Consider the following 19,960-nt stretch of genomic DNA (forward strand, 5'->3'; position numbering starts at 1 on the left):
AATGCCACCTTCATGGAGAAGGAGTTTTTATTAGATAAGAAAGGAAAGATGATGGAACTCGAAGAAATTTGAGAAGAACCTGAGATACAAAATAACGATCCCACACCTCAAGAACCTTCAGTGGACACGCCTACATCTAGGAGATCCGAGAGGACTTCTAGACCTCCTATTCAATATGGTCTTCCTCTTGAAGGGGATCAAAGTGAACCCGACATTGGATGTGATCCAAGAAACTTCAAGGAAGCAATTTCTGATGCGGATTCAAATTTATGGCTTGATGCTATGCAGTCGGAAATAGACTTGATGCATACAAACCAAGTTTGGTCTTTAGTAGATCCTCCCGATGGAATTGTTCCAATAGGGTGTAAATGGATCTACAAGAGAAAACTTGGGTCTGATGGAAAGGTACTAACCTACAAGGCACGATTGGTAGCAAAAGGTTATACTCAAAGACAAGGAGTCAACTATGATGAAACCTTTTCACCAGTCGCAATGTTCAAGTCCATAAGAATCCTTATTGCCATAGCAGCATGGTATGACTATGAGATATGGCAAATGGATGTGAAGATTGCATTTCTTAATGGAAACATTAAAGAAGAAATCTATATGATGCAGCCCAAGGGATTCACATCCATGGGAAGCGAGCATAAGGTATGCAAGCTTCAGAGATCAATTTATGGTCTCAAACAAGCATCAAGAAGTTGGAACCAGAAATTTGATGAAACAATAAAGGACTTTGGTTTCATCATAAACCCGGAGGAACCATGCGTGTACAAAAAAGTAGTTAAGGATGCGGTGACGTTCTTAGTGCTTTATGTTGATGACATCCTACTCATTGGGAATGACGTAGGGATGTTACAGTCAACAAAGATATGGTTATCAGGTAGATTCTCGATGAAGGATTTGGGTGAGGCCTCCTATATTCTAGGGATACAGATCTATAGAGATAGATCTAAGAGAATGATAGGACTCACTCAAGCAACCTATATCGACACCATATTGAAAAGTTTTTCTATGGATGAGTCCAAGAGAGGACATCTACCTATGTGTCATGGAGTTTCTCTATCCAAGACTATGTGTCCCAAGACTGACAAAGAGATAGAGAAAATGACACACATACCATATGCGTCAGCCATAGGTAGTATTATGTATGGGATGATATCTACCAGACCGGATGTAGCCTTTGCTCTGAGTGTCACGAGCAGATATCAGGCCAACCCCGGTCAAATGCATTGGAAAGCCGTGAAGGATATTCTTAAGTACTTAAGAAGGACTAAGAATATATTCATGGTTTATGGAGGAAGAGAATTGAAATTGGAAGGCTATACCGACTCTAGCTTCCAAAGTGACGTGGATGACTCAAAGTCAACCTCTGGATTTGTATTCATGCTCAATGGCGGTGCTGTCTCTTGGAAGAGTTCCAAGAAGGACACCACAGCGGATTCCACCACTGAGGCAGAATACATTGCAGCATCAGCTGCTGCTAAAGAGGCCGTTTGGATGAGGAATTTCGTCCAAGAGTTGGGCGTAATTCCTGAAGCTATTGGTCCAGTTTCGGTGTACTGCGACAACACTGGTGCCATTGCTCAGGCAAAGGAACCAAGGTCTCATCAAAGATCCAAACACGTACTGAGGAAATACCACATCATCCATGAGATTGTGGAAAGAGGAGACATCACTGTCGAGAGAGTGGCCTCTACAGAAAATATCGCTGATCCACTTACTAAGCCCTTGCCAGGACCATTGTTTGACAAACATCGCGAAGCAATGTGATTACGTAGTATGACTAATTGGCTTTAAGGCAAGTGGGAGATTGAAAGAGTGGGTGCTCGGTTAGCCAACTTGTAGCTAAGGGCTTTTATGACTCTATGTATAAAAAATCTTTGTTTAATATAATTTACATTCATTAATGGCATTTTCTTTGTCTTTCTTCATATTGTTATATTGTGATTTACTATTGTTGTTTTGATAAAGACCTTGAATATACTATAGTGTAAGTAAGATGAGATAATGAATAAAAAGAGATCACTATTATGAAACACATCTTATAGTCACTGTATATTCTAAACAGTTCCTAGTCAATTGAGCCGTCCGCTAATAAGGATAAGGATCGCTCGAGATTGAGACTAGCATTTGTGATGCCAAGTACCACGTTTCATTGGTAATGGACATGAAGATGTTCAAAGCATGCAAATGGATATTCATATGATGAATGATCGAACTACCCTATATGGACTTTCCAAGTGGTTATCACTTATCGAGTGGATAAAGTCCGCGGTTTTGGTTGTACACCATTAGTCCTTACTACTTGAAACATCATTGAGACTCTATATGCTAGTACTGTACTTTGACTCATTTATCGACTCTATTGGGGTCATCAGGTGTCGGGATTGGGTAAAGTTACGACACATATAGGAGTCGATGCTTTGTTGTCAAGGATTCACCACATACTTGCGAGTGTGGATATCCTATGCGATCTGAGGAGATATTAGTGTGACGAATCTCTGGCCAGAGTACATGATGTGTTTTAGGTTACTCGGTTTTCCTAGTAACACATGAGATGTCACTATTTGATCTCCAAGATGTAATGCATAGTTATCGAATCTTGAACGACTCTCGATGCACCAATGGTTGTTGATTCGATCGGGATATATGGATGAAGGGACCGTACTGTACGCTAACCAAAATCTACTGGTTCTTGCAGGCACTATCAGTGATACCTAGGGAATCATGGGGCGATGTTGCTAGGCGCTCTTACCATGATTCGATGGGTAAGTCGAAAATTGTTGTTCCAAGTCACAAGGAGTTGTGAGCCCACGGCTAGCTATATCCCTGAACCATTGAGGGTCACACAAGTAATGGATTACTAAACCCCGTTGAGATAGTTAAATTTAAAGAGTTAAATTTAATGAAAGATAAATTGGACTTCTTAACTAAAAGGGAGTGGAATTTCCTAAAATGACATAGGGATGGGCATTTTTGGAAATCACTGAATTCGGATTCAGAAAAATTATCTTGACTTCAAAATATGCAGAAATGGTTTTTGTGCACATTGGTAAAATCAGTTTATCAATCGGAGTCATGATGAATTTTATATTAATTTCTATAATAACAGGCTTGGCTTGTTGGGCTTAAGTTATGGATTGTGGGCCCTAAGGAGTTAGAGTCCTAATACAATTATAATTTAATCTAGTCTAGAAATTATCTATAAATACATGTGTAGTGTTCGAAAATTAGACACAATTCCTCTTGCAATTTTCGAATTACACACATATATTTTCAAGGGGATTTTTCGAAAATCCTCTACTCCTTTTTGAGATAATTCAGTCTGTGATTTTTCTGAAAAATTACATTCTGAATTGACAGATCAAATCTGTTTAATCTCTTCGGTAAACATCTGATTGATTTCTAGTGCAATCAATCAGAGGGTTTCTGTTTTCTATTCGTGGACCTAATTTCGGAGATTGATCGAGCAAGTCATCGGTTCCCGGGATTTACAAGAAGAGCAGATTAAATTCTGTTGGAGTCCAAAATCAAGCCTTAGCTTGAAGAGGTAAAAATATTTAATTGTGAATTTATATTTTTACTTGCAAGATTTTAATCGTTAGGATTTGATACCCACGATATGGAATCGTTCCATATCAAAAATAAAATTTTTAAAACTTTCGCTGCTCCGGGTATCACATCCGTGTGATCAGAGAACGCGTGTTCCAACAAGAATAACTTGGCCCTTGATTCCGAATCTGAAGATGAGTTTGAAGATATGGCTGAAGACGAGAATAACTGCACTTTGATGGACATTCATCGATCATTGGTTGGAGGATATTGATCCAGCATTGTTCGCTCTACAGTTCAGGCGAACATTTTTGAGCTTAAATCATCCATCATCCAGATGATTCAAATGCAAGTTAGATTTGGAAGGGTGCCTTCTGAGGATCCGAATGCTCATCTGGATCAATTCTTGTCAATATGTGACACCTTCAAATTTAATGGAGTGACTACTGATGCTATTCGGCTGAGGCTATTTCCATTTTCTCTACAAGGAGAAGCGATAGAGTTGGCTTCGAGATTTACCAGAAGGATCGATTACTAGCTGGGATGGTCTGGTTGAAGTCTTTATGCATAGGTATTTTCCACCAACTAAATTTACACAACTGCGGAATGAAATCATGTCTTTTAGCAGAAGGATGGGGAATCATTGAATGCAGCATGGACAAGATTCAAAAAGATGTTGAGGGTGTGTCCTGTACATGGGCTATCAGTAGGCCAACAAGTAGAGACTTTCTACTATGGAGTTGATTCATCTGTGCGCTCTATGCTTGATGCAGCTGCCAATGGAAGTCTTTATAGGAACACTCCAACCGCAGCACTTGAAATCATATCGAATTTGGCTGAAAGTAATGTGGGTTGGCTACAACAATAGAGAAAAGAAAGTCGTACTGCAGGCAAATAAGTCGACACCATTAAAATAGGTGAATCATGTCCAAGGAAACACTGAAGCGATAGGAGAACCAACAAGTAATGTTCCATTCATGCCAGATGTATTTTTTTGAAGGGATGCCATTTTTCGATGAATTATGTGGAGAACCAAGGGCGAAAATAGTATAATCCATTCAGTTTCTCATATAATTCGATTTGGAAAAATCACCCAAATTTTAGGTGGAACCAAGCTGAAAATTCGGTTGAGCCACAATATTTAAATCCTCCTCAACAGCCTACACAGCAAAGGCCCCCTCAGCAAGTAGTTAAACCTCCACAAAGTGTTGGACCTTCTATGCCACCGGGTTTCAAACCATTTGAGAATAAGTCAAGTTTGGAAGATATGCTTGCTACATAGCTGGGAACGAGATGAGATGGCAGATTGAAAGAGTGGGTGCCCAGTGAGCCAACTTGTGGCTATGGGCTTTGATGACTCTTTGTACAAACGATCTTTTGTTTAATGTAATTTACACTTTTATTAATGGCAATGACTTTATCTTTCTTCATATTGTTATATTATGATATACTATTGTTGTTTTGATAAAGACCTTGAATATACTATAGTGTATGTAAGATGTGGTAGAACATGGGGATGTCTATCATGAAATACATCTTATAGTCACTGTATATTCTAAACTGTTTCTAGTCGATTGAGCCGTCCGATAATAAGGATAAGGATCGCTCGAGTTTGAGACTAGCATTTGCGATGCGGAGTACCACGTTTCATTGGTAGGGAACATGGAGATGTTCGAAGCATGCAAATGGATATTCATAGGATGAATAATCGAACTACCCTATCCGGACTTTCCAAGTGGTTATCACTTATCGAGTGGATAAAGTCCGCGGTTTTGGTTGTACACCATTAGTCCTTACTACTTGAAACATCATGGAGACTCTATATGCTAGTACTGTGCTTTGACTCGTTTACCGACTCTATGGGGGTCATCAGGTGTCGGGATTGGGTACAGTTACAACACATATAGGAGTCGATGCATTGTTGTCAAGGATTCACCACATACTTGCGAGTGTGGATATCCTATGCGATCTGAGGAGATATTAGTGTGACGAATCTCTGGCCAGAGTACTTGATGTGATTTAAGAAATGGTTTCTTAGTAGCACATGCGATGTCACTAATTTGATCTTCAAGATGTATTGCATAGTTATCGAATCTTGAGCGACTCTCGATATACCAATGGTTGTTGATTCGATCGGGATATATGGATGAAGGGACCGTACTGTACGCTAACCAAAATTTACTGGTTCTTGTAGGCACTATCAGTGATACCTAGGGAATCATGGGGCGATGTTGCTAGGCGCTTTACCATGATTCGTTGGGCAAGTCGGAAATCGTTGTTTCGAGTCACAAGGAGTTGTGAGCCCACGGCTAGCTGTATCCCTGAACCATTGAGGGTCACACAGTGTAATGGAGTTTTAATCCCCGTTGAGATAGTTAAATTTAAAGAGTTAAATTTAATGAATAAAGAAGTTGGACTTCTTAAATAAGAGTAAGGGAGTAGGATTTCCTAAAATGACATAGGGATGGACATTTTTTGGAAATCACTGAATTCGGATTCAGGAAAATTTATCTTGACTTTAAAATGTGCAGAAATGGTTTCTGTGCACATTGGTGAAATCGGTTCATCAATCGGAGTCACGATGAATTTTATATTAATTTCTGAACATGCGGGCTTTGCTTGTCGGGCCTCAACTTATGACTAATCGGCCCTAAGGTGTTAGTGGCCTGCATTATAAATAAGTTATTGCAGTACAGAAATTACAAACAACTGGTCATAATTTGAGAGACAGAAAATCGAAAACCCTAGCTCTCTCTCAAAAGAAATTCGGCCGCCCCCTCCCTTCTCTGCGTGAGAAATTTCGGTCTGTGATTTTGAATTGCAGTCTGGAATAGCGAATCAAATTCGTTTATTCTCTTCGTAGAAAACTTCTGATAGATTTTCTAGTGCAATCTATCAGAGGGATTAAACCTCCATTCGTGGACCTGATTGAAGGAAAGCTTGTTCATCAGTTCCAGGGAGATACAAGAAGCGCAGAGAAATCTGTGTGGTGTCCAATAATCTCGCTTCGAGATTGAAGGTAAAATTTAATAATAGTTATTTAATTTTACACACACAAATAATTTAATCGTATGGTTGATACCCACACTATGGAATTGTTCCATACTAAAAATTTTAAACTTCCGCTGCACCGGGTATCAATCGTGATTGATCTGAGAGCCGCGTTTTCCAACAGTGGTATCAAAGCCAGGTTGCTCAGATCAAACGATTAAATTAATCGATTGTACAAAAATTTTTGAGTCTTGGTTTTTTAAAACAAAATAAATATTTTAAATAAAAAAAAAAATTTTTTTCGGGCAAAACCCGGGCAGCGATTGGATCGCTGCCCGGTGGGGCAGCGACGGTCGCTGCCCCGGGCGGCGCACGGCGCCGCCCAAAGGGGGCGCACAGCACCGCCCACGGCGGCGCACGTCGCTGCCCTGCGCAGCGCTCGGCGCTGCCCAGGGGCGGCGCCAGGCGCCGCCAGGGCAGCGATTGTCGCTGCACTAAAGGGGCAGCCGGGCTGCCCCGGCCCGCGCCCACGGGTGCGGGCCGGCCCGGGAGTGTCCCGGGCGGCCCGCGGGAAAAATTATTTTTTTTATTTAAATTAATTTTAATGTGTTAAAATTTTATTTTTGGTTCGGTCAAAAATTGTTTTTGATTGGTTCACGAGGCATCGGATCGAATTGTTCGAGTCCGAAAATTTTAAAATTGATTTTTGGATAAATTTGAATTTTTGGAAAATTTTAATATTTTATCCTTAAATTGAATTTTGAAATCAATTATTTTTGGTACAATTGATGATAAGATTTGATCTTATGTATATATTAAGTAAAATATGATTTTATCTATAAAATTAGATTCTTTAGATAAAATATGATTTTATTTAATAAAAGGTAAAATATGATTTTATATGTAAAATATGATTTTATATATAAAATATGATTTTATCCTGTTTAAATTTAAATTGCCATATGCATGATATCCAATAAATTAATTTTGAATTAAATGTTATTGGATAAGGATGATCGATTGCCATGACCAATTTTGTAGGTGTATGTTAGGAATTTACATTTGTTTTATTGTTGTTGGTTTTATTAATGGGCCTGGTTTATGGCCCAATATGAATGTCATATGTAATAAAAGAGGGCTTGGTTTATGGCCCGTTCCCACCCCTAAAATGTATCCCCTACTTGTCATTGCTATTTATTGTAAATACATTAGATTTAGTGGGAGATCAAGATTTGAAGATGGAGGTGGGCCCAGCAGACAATAAAGACGAAGAAATGTAAATTGGAAGCTAATGTAATAGGATTGCATTGCATACTGCATATTACCTAGGATTGGACTAAGACTCGTGATTGGCAACCACGAGTCAATTAGAAATGGAATCGATCATCCTATATATAATATATGATATTATGATTGTATGCATGTTTTAGACATAATTGCGTGAATCCGGCAAGCATGCAATAATTTGAAATTGATGAGACAAATTTTTTATAATTAAAAATCCCTCATTTTAAATATGATTTAAAATTGATATCAAGATAAATAAAGGAAATTTAAATTTGTTTAAATATTCCTACCTTCCATCAACGGTCAATGTATGAGATGCTACCCGCGGATACGGTCCGGCTCATATTATTGGGGGGGCCCGTCCGTCGGAAAGCTGTACATTGGATCGACACATGTTGTAAGTTGGGTGGAACTCCCATGGGATCGGCTCATATTATTGGGGGATCCACATGGCGACCGTCCATCACAACTTAATATTGATGGGTCATCTTGACATGTCACTATAAACGGCGTCATATTATTGGGCCCTTATTGGACATGAGGTAAAAACATGGGGGTTGCTTTGGAAGCAATTGGGCTCTACCTTTTGAGAATTATGGTTGGCTGATATTATTCGGGACCATAAGTTTGTCAATTGGACTCCATGTTCTCACTAAGGAAAAAGTTTCCCGTTTTCACTAGAGGGTAGTGAAATCGTTAAAATAGTGGGAGTGAGATTCATAAAATTAAATTCGCCTATTTTATGTCTTAGTAAATTGCTTAAACAATCATTGATATGTCTGTTTTTCTTTTCAGTATTTCATACAATGAATTCGCGTAATCCATTATTCTCGATCCTCGAACAAAACAAGTTGACTGGCGCAAACTATACGGAATGGTTCCGGAAGTTGAAGATTGTCTTGACTTCGGAGAAGATGCTCTACATGTTAGAGAAATCACCTCCGAAGGAAGCACCAGCTGACGTAAGTCCGGAGGAATTGGCCAAACTTGATGCATGGTGGGACCATGACATCAAGACCAAATGCTATATGCAAGCCTCGATGTCTGATGAACTCCAGAGGCGATTTGAGGACACCGTGAATGCTGCTGACATTCACGCTCAACTCAAGGAACTTTTTGGGGCTCAATCGAGGGCTGAAAGGTTCGCTACTGTTAAGGAGCTAATGACGTGTCGCATGCGTGAAGGGACTTCGGTCCGTGATCATGGGGTACGAGTGATTTGGCTCATACAGAAGTTAGCAACTCTTGATTTGGTGTTGGAGCATGAACTCAACGTGGATTTACTGCTTCTGTCTCTTCCTTCTTCGTTTGACGGATTTGTGGTAAATTTTAATATGAACAAGATAGAGGCCACCCTTGAAGAGATGGTCAATATGCTTGTGACATATGAATCCACACTAAAGAAGGATAAACCAGCTTTCTTGGTGGGCTCCTCATCTTCTGCTAAGAAGGGGCCAAGTACGAAGGGTAAGAAACGTTCTGCCCCACCCAAGAAAGTCAAACCCGAGAAGAAGCACAAGACAAAGGCTTCAAACAATGGAAAATCCAAGGATGTTTGCCATTACTGCAAGAAGCCCGGTCATTGGAAGCGCAACTGCAAGGAATATCTAGAGCAGTTGGGAACTGCAAAGGGTATGTTCTATATTGAAATAAACATTTCACTTAATACTACTTCTTGGGTATTGGATACCGGATGTGGATCTCACATTTGCAATGATTTGCAGGTGATGACAAGAAGTCGCAGACTTAGAATGGGTGAGACCCAGCTGAGGCTCGGGAATGGTTCCAGAGTTGAAGCTACAGCCATTGGAGATGTTTGTTTAATTTTGCAGAACGGTTTTAAGTTATTTTTAAGAGATGTTTTATTTGTTCCGGATTTAATTAAAAACATTATTTCTGTTTCTATGCTAGATAGAGATGGTTATTCTTGCAATTTTATGAATGGGATTTGCAATATTTACAAGAATGAATGTTTGATTGGAAATGGACAACTTGAAAACGATCTATACAACTTAAAACTAAAAGACGTTCCAATAAATTATGTTGATAAACCGGCGACAACAAACAAAAGGAAAATCGATAGTCAAAACCCGGCAAACCTTTGGCACGCTAGACTAGGTCATATTTCCTCAAGGAGGATGAACAAGCTAGTGGGAGAGGGCATGTTTGATATGTCTGATATTAACTCTCTACCTACTTGTGAATCCTGCCTAAAAGGGAAAATGACTAAATCTCCTTTTAAGGGGAAACCTGAGCGTAGTCAAAATCTGTTGGATTTGATCCATACAGATGTTTGTGGTCCATTTAGAGTTGGGACTCAACATGGCCACACCTACTTCATTACCTTTACTGATGATTATTCAAGGTATGGGTATTTATATTTAATGAAATATAAGTCTAAAGCATTTGAAAAGTTCAAAGAATTCAAGGCTGAAGTAGAAAACAAGCTATGTAAAAGTATTAAAGCACTTCGATCGGATCGAGGTGGAGAATACTTGAGTACCGAGTTTTTGGACTATCTAAAAGAGAATGAGATTCTCTCTCAGTGGACTCCTCCTATGACACCACAGCTGAATGGTGTATTGGAGCGTCGTAATCGAACTTTGTTGGACATGGTTCGATCCATGATGAGCTTCACTGAGCTTCCACCTTCGTTTTGGGGCTATGCGCTTGAAACGGCGGTATTGTTGTTGAACAACGTCCACACTAAAGCAGTGGACAAAACACCATACGAGTTATGGAATGGCAAAGCTCCTAAGTATTCGTACTTGAGGATTTGGGGATGTCCTGCTTACGTAAAGCGGACAGTGGGAGATAAGTTGGATAGTCGATCCAGCTTATGTTATTTTGTAGGGTATCCGAAGAATTCAATCGGATATTATTTCTATTATCCTGCTGAAACAAAGGTGTTTGTTTATAGGAATGCCACCTTCTTGGAGAAGGAGTTCTTATTGGATAAGAAAGGCGAGATGATGGAACTCGAAGAAGTTCGAGAAGAACCCGAAATACAAAATAACGATCCTACGCCTCAGGAACCATTACTGGACACGCCTGAACCTAGAAGATCCGAGAGGACTTCTAGACCTCCTGTTCGATATGGTCTTCTTCTTGAAGGGGATCAAGATGAACCCGACATTGGATGTGATCCAAGAAACTTCAAGGAAGCAATTTCTGATGCGGATTCAAATTTATGGCTTGAAGCTATGCAGTCTGAATTGGATTCAATGCATACAAACCAAGTTTGGTCTTTAGTAGATCCTCCTGATGGAATTGTTCCAATAGGGTGTAAATGGATCTACAAGAGAAAGCTTGGGCCTGATGGTAAGGTATTGACCTACAAGGCGCGATTGGTGGCGAAAGGTTACACTCAAAGACAAGGAGTTGACTATGATGAAACCTTTTCACCAGTTGCAATGTTCAAGTCCATAAGAATCCTTATTGCCATAGCTGCATGGTATGACTATGAGATATGGCAAATGGATGTGAAGACTGCTTTTCTTAATGGAGACATTAAGGAAGAAATCTATATGAAGCAGCCGGAGGGGTTCACATCCATGGAAAGAGAGCATAAGGTATGCAAGCTTCAGAGATCAATTTATGGTCTAAAACAAGCATCAAGAAGTTGGAACCATAAATTTGATGAAACAATAAAAGATTTTGGTTTCATCAAGAACCCGGAGGAACCGTGCGTGTACAAGAAAGTAGTTAAGGATGCTGTGACATTCTTAGTACTTTATGTTGATGGCATCCTACTCATTGGGAATGATGTAGGGATGTTGCAGTCAACAAAGATATGGTTATCAAGTAGATTCTCGATGAAGGATTTGGGTGAGGCATCCTACATTCTTGGGATACAGATCTATAGAGATAGATCTAAGAGAATGATAGGACTCACTCAATCAACCTACATCGACACCATATTGAAACGGTTTTCAATGGATGGGTCCAAGAGAGGACATCTACCCATGTGTCATGGAGTTTCTTTATCCAAGTCTATGTGTCCCAAGACTGATGCAGAGATAGAGAATATGACACATGTACCATATGCGTCAGCTATAGGTAGTATCATGTATGGGATGATATCTACCAGACCGGATGTAGCATTTGCTCTGAGTGTCACGAGCAGATATCAGTCTAATCCTGGTCAAATGCATTGGAAAGCCGTGAAGGACATTCTTAAGTACTTACGAAGGACTAAGAATATGTTCATGGTATATGGAGGACGAGATCTGAAATTGGAAGGCTATACCGACTCTAGCTTCCAAAGTGACGTGGATGACTCGAAGTCAACCTCTGGATTTGTGTTCATGCTCAATGGCGGTGCTGTCTCTTGGAAGAGTTCCAAGCAGGACACCACAGCGGATTCCACCACTGAGGCTGAATACATTGCAGCATCAGCTGCTGCTAAAGAGGCCGTTTGGATGAGGAAGTTCGTCCAAGAGTTGGGCGTCATTCCTGAATTTGTTGGTCCAGTCCCGGTGTACTGTGACAACACGGGTGCCGTTGCTCAAGAAAAGGAACCAAGGTCTCATCAAAGATCCAAACACGTACTGAGGAAATACCACATCATCCGGGAGATTGTGGAAAGAGGAGACATCACTGTCGAACGAGTGGCCTCTGCAGACAATATCGCTGATCCGCTTACTAAGCCCTTGCCAGGACCATTGTTTGACAAACATCGCGAAGCAATGGGTCTACGTAGTATGACTAGTTGGCTATAGGGCAAGTGGGAGATTGAAAGAGTGGGTGCCCAGTGAGCCAACTTGTGGCTATGGGCTTTGATGACTCTTTGTACAAACGATCTTTTGTTTAATGTAATTTACACTTTTATTAATGGCAATGACTTTATCTTTCTTCATATTGTTATATTATGATATACTATTGTTGTTTTGATAAAGACCTTGAATATACTATAGTGTATGTAAGATGTGGTAGAACATGGGGATGTCTATCATGAAATACATTTTATAGTCACTGTATATTCTAAACTGTTCCTAGTCGATTGAGCCGTCCGATAATAAGGATAAGGATCGCTCGAGTTTGAGACTAGCATTTGCGATGCGGAGTACCACGTTTCATTGGTAGGGAACATGGAGATGTTCGAAGCATGCAAATGGATATTCATAGGATGAATAATCGAACTACCCTATCCGGACTTTCCAAGTGGTTATCACTTATCGAGTGGATAAAGTCCGCGGTTTTGGTTGTACACCATTAGTCCTTACTACTTGAAACATCATGGAGACTCTATATGCTAGTACTGTGCTTTGACTCGTTTACCGACTCTATGGGGGTCATCAGGTGTCGGGATTGGGTACAGTTACAACACATATAGGAGTCGATGCATTGTTGTCAAGGATTCACCACATACTTGCGAGTGTGGATATCCTATGCGATCTGAGGAGATATTAGTGTGACGAATCTCTGGCCAGAGTACTTGATGTGATTTAAGAAATGGTTTCTTAGTAGCACATGCGATGTCACTAATTTGATCTTCAAGATGTATTGCATAGTTATCGAATCTTGAGCGACTCTCGATATACCAATGGTTGTTGATTCGATCGGGATATATGGATGAAGGGACCGTACTGTACGCTAACCAAAATTTACTGGTTCTTGTAGGCACTATCAGTGATACCTAGGGAATCATGGGGCGATGTTGCTAGGCGCTTTACCATGATTCGTTGGGCAAGTCGGAAATCGTTGTTCCGAGTCACAAGGAGTTGTGAGCCCACGGCTAGCTGTATCCCTGAACCATTGAGGGTCACACAGTGTAATGGAGTTTTAATCCCCGTTGAGATAGTTAAATTTAAAGAGTTAAATTTAATGAATAAAGAAGTTGGACTTCTTAAATAAGAGTAAGGGAGTAGGATTTCCTAAAATGACATAGGGATGGACATTTTTGGAAATCACTGAATTCGGATTCAGGAAAATTTATCTTGACTTTAAAATGTGCAGAAATGGTTTCTGTGCACATTGGTGAAATCGGTTCATCAATCGGAGTCACGATGAATTTTATATTAATTTCTGAACATGCGGGCTTTGCTTGTCGGGCCTCAACTTATGACTAATGGGCCCTAAGGTGTTAGTGGCCTACATTATAAATAAGTTATTGCAGTACAGAAATTACAAACAACTGGTCATAATTTGAGAGACAGAAAATCAAAAACCCTAGCTCTCTCTCAAAAGAAATTCGGCCGCCCCCCTCCCTTCTCTGCGTGAGAAATTCCGGTCTGTGATTTTGAATTGCAGTCTGGAATAGCGAATCAAATTCGTTTATTCTCTTCGTAGAAAACTTCTGATAGATTTTCTAGTGCAATCTATCAGAGGGATTAAACCTCCATTCGTGGACCTGATTGAAGGAAAGCTTGTTCATCAGTTCCAGGGAGATACAAGAAGCGCAGAGAAATCTGTGTGGTGTCCAATAATCTCGCTTCGAGATTGAAGGTAAAATTTAATAATAGTTATTTAATTTTACACACACAAATAATTTAATCGTATGGTTGATACCCACACTATGGAATTGTTCCATACTAAAAATTTTAAACTTCCGCTGCACCGGGTATCAATCGTGATTGATCTGAGAGCCGCGTTTTCCAACAGCAGAATCATGATGCCATGATTCAAAGAATGGAGACCCAATTGGGAAAGTTGGAGAACCAGTTCGCTACAGGGCGCTAGGATCACTTCCTAGTGACACAGAAAAGAATCCAAAGGGCGTCAATGCAGTCATAGTAGCTGGCGCCGTTGCTGGGGACTGTTTTGATATCAGAATTTTTATTTCACTTGAGATTAGACTTTATTTATTTTCTTAAATTCTGAATTTTATTTCTTGGTGATTTTCAGGTACTATCTGTTGTGCATGCATATCATTCGATCTAGGAAGCTACTACCACTTGATTTGGAGATCGAACGTACGCTCAGCAGGATCCGAAAGGCCAGGAGACTTATTAATCTTGAACTTGAGACATAATCTGAATCAGATGAAGATATGGCGGACAACAGAACTGTTCTAGACTTGATTTATCCACCTACTGAAGGCTATGGATCTAGCATCATTTGCCCTACTGTGGAGGCGAATAACTTTGAATTGAATCCTTCGATTATTCAGATGATTCAGATGCAAGCAAGATTTAGGGGCACATATGTGAAAGAACTCTACGCTCATCTGGAGCATTTTTTGTCGATTTGAGACACTTTCAGGTTAATGGGGTAACATCTGATGTAGTGTGACTGCGGTTATTCCCATTCTCTTTGCAAGGCAAAGCAATGGAATGGCTGGATGATTTGCCTGCGGGTTCTATCACTACATGAACCCAACTTGTTCAATATTTTAGAACAAGTATTTCCCTCCCACGAAGATGTAAAAATTATTTTCTGACATCATCTCATTCAAGAAGAAGGAGGCTGAATCTCTTCATGCGGCATGGACCCGATTTAAAAAGATGTTGAGGATGTGTCCTCAACATAATCTTACTCAGAGCCAGCAGACTCAGACTTTCTACAATGGAGCTGATCAATCTGTTCGATCCATGTTGGATGTTGCTGCTAATGGAAGCCTATTCAGGAAAACACCAGCAGAGGCGTGGGAAATCATTGGAAACATGGCTGAAATCAAAATTGGATGGCCAGATGTGAAGAAGGAGAAAAAGGCTGGAGTACTAGAAGTTGATGCACTGACAGCACTGAATGCCAAAATTGATGCTCTTACACATCATATGGCGATTATGCAGACAGCTCCAACCAATCAGGTACAAGCCCAATAGCCCGAGGAACAACAAGTATTTGAGATTGATGCGGCGAACTTCATGAGAAATCAAGGGAGACAGCAGTACAATCCTTACAGCAATACTTATAATCCTGGCTGGAACAATCATCTGAATCTCTCATGGAAATATGCAGATCTCACCGTCAACAAATCCAAGCTAGTTGAGCAGAAACCATCCTTTGAAGAAATTATGATGAAGTATGTAGCGGGTACTGAGACTCGCTTGCAAAATCAAGAAGCAATGCTGCAGAGGTTGGAAACACAAATGGCTCAGATAGCGACAAAATTGTCAGCCAGGCCAGAAGGGTCGTTGCCTAGCAATACAATCCAGAATCCAAGGGATGTAAATGCAATTATAGTGGTGACAAGGGCACAACATGAGGAGTCAAAGAATAGTGACAATGGGAAGAACATGGAGAGGACAAAATCTTCAGCAGTCAAGGAGGACACGCATGGTGCAGAACATTCTGACATGACATGTAAGAAAAAGAAAGGTAAGACTTCAAAATTTGAAGTTAATGATGATGTAGATGTGTCTAGCCTTCCCTTTCCTCAGCGAGCTAAGCAAGTACTATTTGATCATCAATTTAAAAAGTTTATTGAAATTTTCAAAAAACTATATATTAACCTTCCTTTTGCAGATGTTTTAGCTCAGATGCCGAATTATGCCAAATTTCTGAAGGACTTGCTGAAAAATAAAAAGAATTTGTATGATATAACGCAAGTCACAATGAACGAGGAGTGTTTGGTTGTGCTGCAAAACAAGCGCCCACGCAAATTTCAGGACACAGGAAGTTTTTCTATACCTTGTCAAATAGGGAGTTTGTCATTTGAGGATGTATTGTGTGACCTAGGAGCAAGTATAAACCTGATTCCACTCACTTGTTAAGAGGTTGGGTATAAGCAACATTGAACCGGCAAATATTTCTCTTAAATTTGCTGATGGATCCATAAAATACCCAAGAGGAGTTGTGGAAAATGTTTTAGTCAAGATAGACAAATTCATTTATCCTATAGATTTTGTTATTCTTGACATGGATGAAAATTGTGAAGTTCCTCTGATTTTAGGGAGTCCTTTCTTAGCTATGAGTAGAGCATTAATTGACGTGGAAAAGGGCGAATTAGTTCTAAGGATGAATGCTGAGCACGTCGTATTTCATATGCTTAAATCGGCTAGCGATAATCCTCACTCCAATTCTTACTCTGCTATGAATTTTGTAGATGTGTTTGAAGAATTTTTTGATAAAAATTTGCAGGTTCAGCCTTATGAAAGCATAAATCTCGTACACCAAATTTGTGGAAGTGAAGCACGCAGCAGTTGCAGGATTGTTCAGACATTATTCAAGGGGGTGGATAAGCCACCATGATTTTGTCACTAAATAGGGGAATATAGTCGGGCTATAAAAAATAAATTTAGTGCTGACTGGGAGGCAACCCAGTGTTCTTACCTTGTTTTTTAGTTTTTTTTTGTTTAGTTTTATTTCTATCTTTATTTTATTTTTGCTTCTTTCTCATTCCAATTTGTCGTGACTGACTGCTATACCCAGTCTGCTACTGTCACCCCAAAAGATGCTGCCGAGGAGGAATATGAAGAGGATTCTTTTGACCAGAGGAGTGTTATTTTTGTTTTCATTGTGTTTTGTTTGTTTTACGTTATGTTCATTGTTTCTGAAGCATTGAGGGCAATTTTTTGGCTAAGTATGGAGGGTGTTATTTAGTTATGTGTTATTTAGTTATGTTTTGTTTCGTTAATCATTGTGTTTTGCATTCATTCGGTTTAGTTCATTGCATATAGTTTGTATTCATGCATCTCATTATGTTTTGTGTTTGTGTTGTGTGAATAAGTAGAATGATGAATGTTGGCCGATGATGATAGAGTTGTGAAAAAAAATCTGTTTTTTTTTATGCTTTTTGTGAAATTGTTTATTTTGATTGAACATGAGAAGCTGTTGGTTGAATCGTGAATCTTTTTAAGAACACATGTTAGACTGGTGTAGTGTAGTGACGTAATTGATGAAGTTCGTGTTTGTTTGACCATTGCACGACAATAGGTGTTTGTTGATCATGATAGTGTATTTGGATTCCCGATGATTGTTAGGCATTGCATGTATGATTTTGGGCGTACCTATAAATTTTTAAAAAAAATTTGGTTGAAACTTAAGTTAACTCCATCCGGGTTACGAGTAAGGGATTGAAATCATAATCCCTTGTTTGTAACTAAGTATGCGGATTCTATGGGGTTAAAATTTTGAAAATTTTAAAATAACAATTCCATCCGGGCATGGAAATGATTGAAATCCTAATCAATTTTCCATAGCTAAGTTTGCGGGTTAAATAGGATTGTTGCTTCATCCGGGCTATAGATGAGGGGATTGGAATTCTAATCTTATCTTAGTTATAGCTAAGTTTGCGGGTAATTATTGGGGCTTAAGAAAACTGGGCGTAAAATCCGGAGGTACGTAATTAATCTCAAGAAAGTGCATGTTTTTGTTGGGGATTGTTGGGATGAAGGAGTGCTGGATTGTGACACTTGCATTGAATTGTCATATGTTGCTAAGCAGTCTTAGGATGAATTATTTTGAAGTTGCATGAAAATTGAATAACATGGCACACACACACGTTTACGTTAAACCGACAGTGTATTGTGGACAATCAGAAGTTGTGGTTTTTAGTTGTTGAAGTGGACTTATCTGAGGCTATGCTGTACATGAATCATTCTCACTTATGTCGTTATTGCATTTTATTTTTGTATGTCTTGCTCGAGGGCGAGCAAGGCTTAAGTATGGGTGAGTTGATAACTGTGTTTCATATGCATATTTTTGTGATTGTTTTTCATGCATTCATATGTTTTTGTTGTTTTTTTATTTGGTTTTAGCATATTTCATATTTGTCTGCATAATATTCTTCCTGGTTCATTTTTTAGGAAAATTCAGCAAAAACAAGATTTTGGACAGCTTTACACTCGCTCGAGCGGATGGTTATGCTCGCTCGAGCAAGGCCGAGAAGACAGGAATAATTCAGAATATTGCTCGCTCGAGCGCATCTTGTGCTCGCTCGAGCGAGAGATGGGAGATCATCGAGAAAGAGTAGTTCTCGCTCGAGCGCACTTTGTGCTCGCTCGAGCGAGAAAGACGGGCCAGGAAATCTTTGGAGCAGGAAGATGCTCGCTCGAGCGCACTTTGTGCTCGCTCGAGCGAGTCGTACGTACAGAGTTTTTTAATTTGGAAATTCTTTCTCGGGAAGGATATTATCTTTTGGGGATCTTGGACACTTATAAACCGGCTCATTCATCAGAATTAAGGGTTTACACAACATTCTTGAAGGCAAGAAGGCGGCCAACATCATATTCTATTTTACCTTTCTTCTATTATTTTATTTTTGATTTTCAGTTGATGTTTTGGATTAAAAACTTTTGTTTTTGAATTATGTTGAACGTTGAGCAGTTTTTCTCTTTTGATCAAGGCTACGTGATTGGGTCAGACAAATTAACGTAGAAAACTTGGATGTTTATTTGGGATTTTTCAGACTTGATTTTATTTTATTGATTATCAAATTTATATTTGTCTTGTGAATGATCTGGCCAATTATTTGCTTGCATGTTAATCGATTTCAAGTAGACAGATGAGGTATTGATTTTGATCACTTTGATAATCAACACATGGTAAAACTGACTAGAAATAGAATTTGTTTTCAGTGTGCGGTTTAGGTGTTTACTGAATTTTAACAGTTCGTCATGCATTCAAATTTGATTAGAATTACGAAAGATTAATCCGCCAATATTTGAATAGGTTTGATTGTTCTAGAAATAAACCTTTGAAAAAGATAGGAGATTTTTCGTAATCTAAGATTAAATCTGAGTCTTGAATCTACTACTTGTTACATAATTTGTCTGGTACCTACGTGTGTCCTTGATCGAGATTTTTTCAAATTGAATTTAATCCAAAATCTCTACTGCGTTTTCCATTGAACTCTTTTTGTAATTTAATTTTTTAGTTTAAAATCTGAAATCACTCTTATTAATTTGTCTAGATTAAGTATGAATAATCATATTCTGGTACTCATACTTATACAGTCTCTGTGGGTTTGACATCTGGACCTTTGTCCACTTTACTATTACTTGATCTGGTGCGCTTGCCAGTAGATTTTTAAGCGATCAGTAGATGAACAAGTGAAGAAGGAGGATGCTGAGGTTGAAAATCTGTCAAGGAGAAAGAATCAAATAGGCAAAGAGGCGAGGACTCAGGGCAGAAAGGTAAGTCTGTAAAATCTAATGTTGATATTGATATAAATTCTTTCCATTTTCCACAAAGAGCAAAGAAACTGCAACTGCAACTCGATAATCAATTTTAAAAAAATTTT

General features: G+C 39.3%; 1 protein-coding gene across 1 annotated transcript; it reads left to right on the forward strand.

The window, feature by feature from the left end:
• The first annotated feature begins 15,641 nt into the window (after positions 1-15,641).
• LOC140861487 (uncharacterized) lies at positions 15,642-19,941 on the forward strand. Its single transcript, XM_073264509.1, has 6 exons — positions 15,642-16,095; positions 16,243-16,439; positions 16,492-16,857; positions 17,149-17,217; positions 19,743-19,853; positions 19,912-19,941. The coding sequence occupies exons 1-6, from the start codon at positions 15,642-15,644 to the stop codon at positions 19,939-19,941; spliced, it is 1,227 nt and encodes a 408-aa protein (XP_073120610.1).
• The last annotated feature ends 19 nt before the right edge of the window (positions 19,942-19,960 follow it).

This window comes from Henckelia pumila, chromosome 4, assembly GCF_033568475.1.
Source record: "Henckelia pumila isolate YLH828 chromosome 4, ASM3356847v2, whole genome shotgun sequence".
Lineage (NCBI taxonomy): Eukaryota > Viridiplantae > Streptophyta > Magnoliopsida > Lamiales > Gesneriaceae > Henckelia > Henckelia pumila.